The following is a 4210-nucleotide window of genomic DNA, read 5'->3' as shown; positions in this document are numbered from 1 at the left end:
GGATCTACTGAAAAATTCCTAGAGATGTTGTTATATGGTAACAAAACAAAGCAAAGCAGTGCCGAGGGCTACCGAATGATCCATATTGTCAAACTCCAATTATCTGGCATTTATAAAAGACGCTAATTATAACTTACTTATTATTAGCTTCAGGGTAAAAAAAAATATCCCTCATTATTTGCGACTGCACATTCGACAAATCTAGCACGCCCACAGCAAACACTGACTCGTGCAACTTAGGGCTTATAGTTCTTATTTTCGTCCCAAATTAATTTTCCGGCCGCTGTGCAGCTGGTGAGCTGGTGATGCTTCCATAAAGCCAGATGCTTAGATTAAAAAAAGCCACCAGAAAGGAACAAATTGTGCAAAAAGGCCGAAATTTCCCCCATCCCGCCCTGCACCGACCCCGCTCTCCCGCTGCAGGAGCGGGGGACGGTGCAGGGGGGGAGGCGGAGGCGGGGGCGGGGCTCGTGAGCGAGGAGGCGTGGTCTGAAACCAAGGGGCGTGGCAATCCGGCAGCTCCGCCTCCTTCCTTCTGCGCATGCGCGAGTGGCCGGAAGCCGGAGTAGAGATTAGGCGGCGGCCATGGCCATGGCGGAGAAGTTCGACTCCCTGGAGGAGCACCTGGAGAAGTTCGTGGAAAACATCCGGCAGCTCGGCATTATCGTCAGCGACTTCCAGCCCAGCAGCCAGGCTGGGCTCAACCAGAAATTGTGAGGCCCTCCTTCATTCCCCCCTTTCCTCGTTCCTCCACCCTTAGTTGCCAGGCCAGGCCACGCCACGGGGCCCTTATCTCCCTCCTCCAGCTTCCTGCCTCAGGGTCCCGGAGGTCTTGACCGGCGGATCCGTCGCCCTTCTGCCCTACGGAAACGTGGAGGGAGCGGCTGAGAGGTTCGCGGGGTTTCCATCGCTGCGGTTCGTGTCGCTGGCCTGGCAGCTGGGGTTAGGGTTAGCGCAGGATGTCCCTTTTTGGGTAAAAATATCCTGATTTCTTCTGACAGGAATTTCATGGTGACGGGCTTGCAAGATATTGACAAGTGCCGGCAGCAGCTTCACGATATCAGTGTGCCCTTGGAAGTTTTTGAGTAAGTAACTCAGGGGAAAGTGCTGTAGTGGGGGTGATTTGAGGTAGCGTGTGTTTGTAGTGTGGATATTTTCCTTGAGGACTGCTTGTTTTTTAAACTCCAACTTCTGAATGCCTCACAAGGCTGTGAGCAGGCAGAAGAAGGTAAGAAGTACCTTTTGGCTGTGAAAAAGTGGAAGGGTTAGAGGAGTGAGAAAATATACACCTGTTTTCAGCTCTCTTCTTTTTTCTTTTTTTCTTTCTTTTTATAATTTATTTTGACTTTACCTATGTAGGCTGCAATACAGATTCTGCCTAATCTAGTGGTTTAGTAAGTAAGCTTACATTTTGGAAAGACACTTTACACTAGGTTAGAATCAGGACTTAAAGTTGAAGGTGAAAATAAATTAGGCCAGCACTTAGGTGTTTCGTTTCAGTAGTGGCAGAGAATTGGAACAGTAAAAGAAAAATCATTAATGTAGAGAGAGAGCTATCTAAGACAGCTTTTGTGATATAGTTGACAAGTTAATTCACTAGTGTTCCTTGTAAGTCCGGATGTCACTGGTTTACTATGTTCTACTGTCTTACTGGCTCTACGGGACTTTTTTCAGTTGGACTTTCTATCTGTAAATCTGTGATGATAGCCTTAAATGTTCTGGGCTTTTTTATTCAGTGATGATATTTCCCTTTGTCAGGCACATGTATTGCAAAGCAAAAATGCAGTTAGAAGTTTGTCAGTACAGATGTGCTAATTTTTACTCTTCACTGTGGTATGTATGCTTTCTCCTCATCGTTGGATTGCTGGGTACTGTATTCCTCTGTGCTTATTGCTCATCATGTACTAAGATCTTTCTTCATTCATGTGTCCTTATTGCTGGTAAGGAGCTGGGTAATTAAATCTCTTCATTTTATTTTAATACTTTAAATTTTAATATTTTAAAGCTCCAGGCTTTCTGGAAAGAGATGTAAGACAGCTGCCTGCTGGCCACAGCCTTGTCCTCCTTGAGCTGCCTTTTGAAATTGTCTGAGTTAAACGGTGTTTTTTAAAATGTGCATTTCAGGTGACAGTAGTAACAAAAATACAGCTAGGTGAATAATTCTGTATCTTGGAAAACATCCTAGTAGCCTTATGATCATTTACGTAGTATCTCTCCTTTTTTCAGATACATAGATCAAGGCCGCAATCCTCAGCTTTACACCAAGGAGTGTCTAGAGCGAGCTTTGGCTAAAAATGAGCAAGTAAAAGGAAAAATTGATACAATGAAGGTAAACCAGAATGTTCAAATATGTGGCAGTTTTATGTTAGTATGTGAGGGTTTTTCACTTGTGCACTTATTAATTTCCCTTATTAGGTGGTTTGTATTAGAAATTGCTCTGCATCCCTGTATCTTAATTGATGCTAGCGCAGCCTGTTCTGGAAAGGAAACTTGTAATTCATCCCACAGTTGGAGATGAAGATGTTGCTATGGTTTTATTTTGGTTAAAGTTGATTGTAGCATTACAGATCTCTTTTTGTTGTTTTCGTTTTGAATACCTAGTGAGTGCCTCACGCTGTTATAGATCTGTAACTGTGATATGTGTGTAATTTAGAACTAAGCAAACAGAAGAGGTGTTTTTCCAGTCTTGAATGGATCTTAGAGCATAAAAAATGTCAAATGTGCTATATAAACATGACTGAATATTTATAAAACTACTTAAAGTGTGTGCCAGTGTTTGGGTTTTCTGAACTGGTACACTTTGATCTGGTATGGACCTAAGCATTCTGCTACACTGTTTAACTGCTGTAATTACTGCTGAAAAATACTATTGGAAAAGGAAGTTTCGTGAGATTTGAGAAAGGGGTGTTTGTGTTTCAGAATGTTTTTTGGCTGAACTTAAAATTAGTGTGGAGGATGGCAGTTTGTGCTGCAGAATGTAGACATAGCATATCTCTGTGGGTTTTAAGCTTCTCTTTCTTTTGGTATGCTCTGTGCTTGGAAAAGTGGTAGGAGGAATTATGTATTTCTAAGGCAGGTGTCAGTTCCTTTTTGGAGGTGGAGGGGATTCCATGTCAAATCAGGAGGACGTGTCCTTCATCAGCTTTGCTGTAGGGTCAGATGGATATTGATGCACCAGAGTTTACCAGAGAGGTCCAACTACTCTGTATTTCTTAGGTGAAAATGCTAATTTGTGGGAAATTAAAACCATTTTAGTTTGCCTGGTGCTTTCCTAGTGGATTTCAGTTGAGCATTTTCTGTAAATTTTGTAAATGTGACTTTCTGTGTGTGCGTGTGTGTGGTTTTGAGGGGTTTTTTGGGTGCCGTTCTCTTAGGTTGCTGAAATAGACATGATCATAGAGCTGTGTTGTATACAAACATTTCTGTTCATCAGATAACACTGCTTGATGGAATCTAAATAAATTGTGCAGATGATGTATATACATTTTTTTCTCTTTCCAGAAGTTTAAAAGTCTGTTAATTCAAGAACTGACAAAGGTGTTCCCAGAAGACATGGCAAAGTACAAAGCTATTCGAGGAGAAGATCCTCCTCCTTAGATTGGCCTTTGACAGCTCGAAAGATGTCAATTCCATAGACTGACACCATTCTAAAGAAACAGTGATTGTAGAGAGGGGGAATCCAAGCCTTCGTAACACCTATACTAAAAATGGCAGTGACGGGCTGTAAAGGAGCTTGATCGCTGATGGTTCTGGTCTGAAGCCACTGAATCTTCCTGAAGACTTTTGCTCATAGGTTGCAGTTGAAACTTCCTATGAGGAACTGTTTTTCTTTTCTGAAAGGTTTTGGAGATATATTTGCCTGCAGGTCATCAATACATAGCATTTCCCACAAAGTGCATTTCCGGAGCATAAAATAATGGGTTTTGTCTTCTGAAAAGTGTTTTCCAGGATTGTGGGCTCATCTGTGTTTAAGAGAAATGTATTTATTATACTTGATTATTTTTTCTTTTTTAAACGGCTTTTTTTTATTACTGTACAAACAATTGACTGCTTTCATCTTGGCAAATTCTGCTGAACGGGAGGTTGTCAGGGTCTGTGGTTCTCATCATGTGTCATCATGAACTGCAGCCAAGAACACCTTCAGATATTTTTGTTTTGCTTTATGAGCTGAAGTGCAGATGGCTGAGGATATGGAAAGTGAGCATATTTG

At 42.1% G+C, this 4210-nt stretch overlaps 1 protein-coding gene across 1 annotated transcript; it reads left to right on the top strand.

The window, feature by feature from the left end:
- Positions 1-585: 585 nt before the first annotated feature.
- MED10 (mediator complex subunit 10) lies at positions 586-3903 on the top strand. The gene is made up of 4 exons (XM_010190906.1): positions 586-713; positions 1002-1085; positions 2227-2329; positions 3502-3903. Exons 1-4 carry the CDS (start codon positions 586-588, stop codon positions 3595-3597), a joined length of 411 nt encoding a protein of 136 aa, XP_010189208.1. The 3' UTR covers positions 3598-3903.
- Positions 3904-4210: the final 307 nt, after the last annotated feature.

Source organism: Mesitornis unicolor, unplaced genomic scaffold (genome assembly GCF_000695765.1).
Source record: "Mesitornis unicolor isolate BGI_N332 unplaced genomic scaffold, ASM69576v1 scaffold11788, whole genome shotgun sequence".
Taxonomy (NCBI): Eukaryota; Metazoa; Chordata; class Aves; order Mesitornithiformes; family Mesitornithidae; genus Mesitornis; species Mesitornis unicolor.
This window is presented reverse-complemented; position numbering and strand designations above follow the sequence as displayed.

Bases quoted from the DNA above. Each gene is read 5' to 3' on its own strand.
- MED10 (XM_010190906.1), top strand. From the start codon at position 586: ATGGCCATGGCGGAGAAGTTCGACTCCCTGGAGGAGCACCTGGAGAAG. The intron at 714-1,001 runs GTGAGGCCCTCC...TTCTTCTGACAG, and splicing joins GCTGGGCTCAACCAGAAATT to GAATTTCATGGTGACGGGCT. The intron at 1,086-2,226 runs GTAAGTAACTCA...TCCTTTTTTCAG, and splicing joins GTGCCCTTGGAAGTTTTTGA to ATACATAGATCAAGGCCGCA.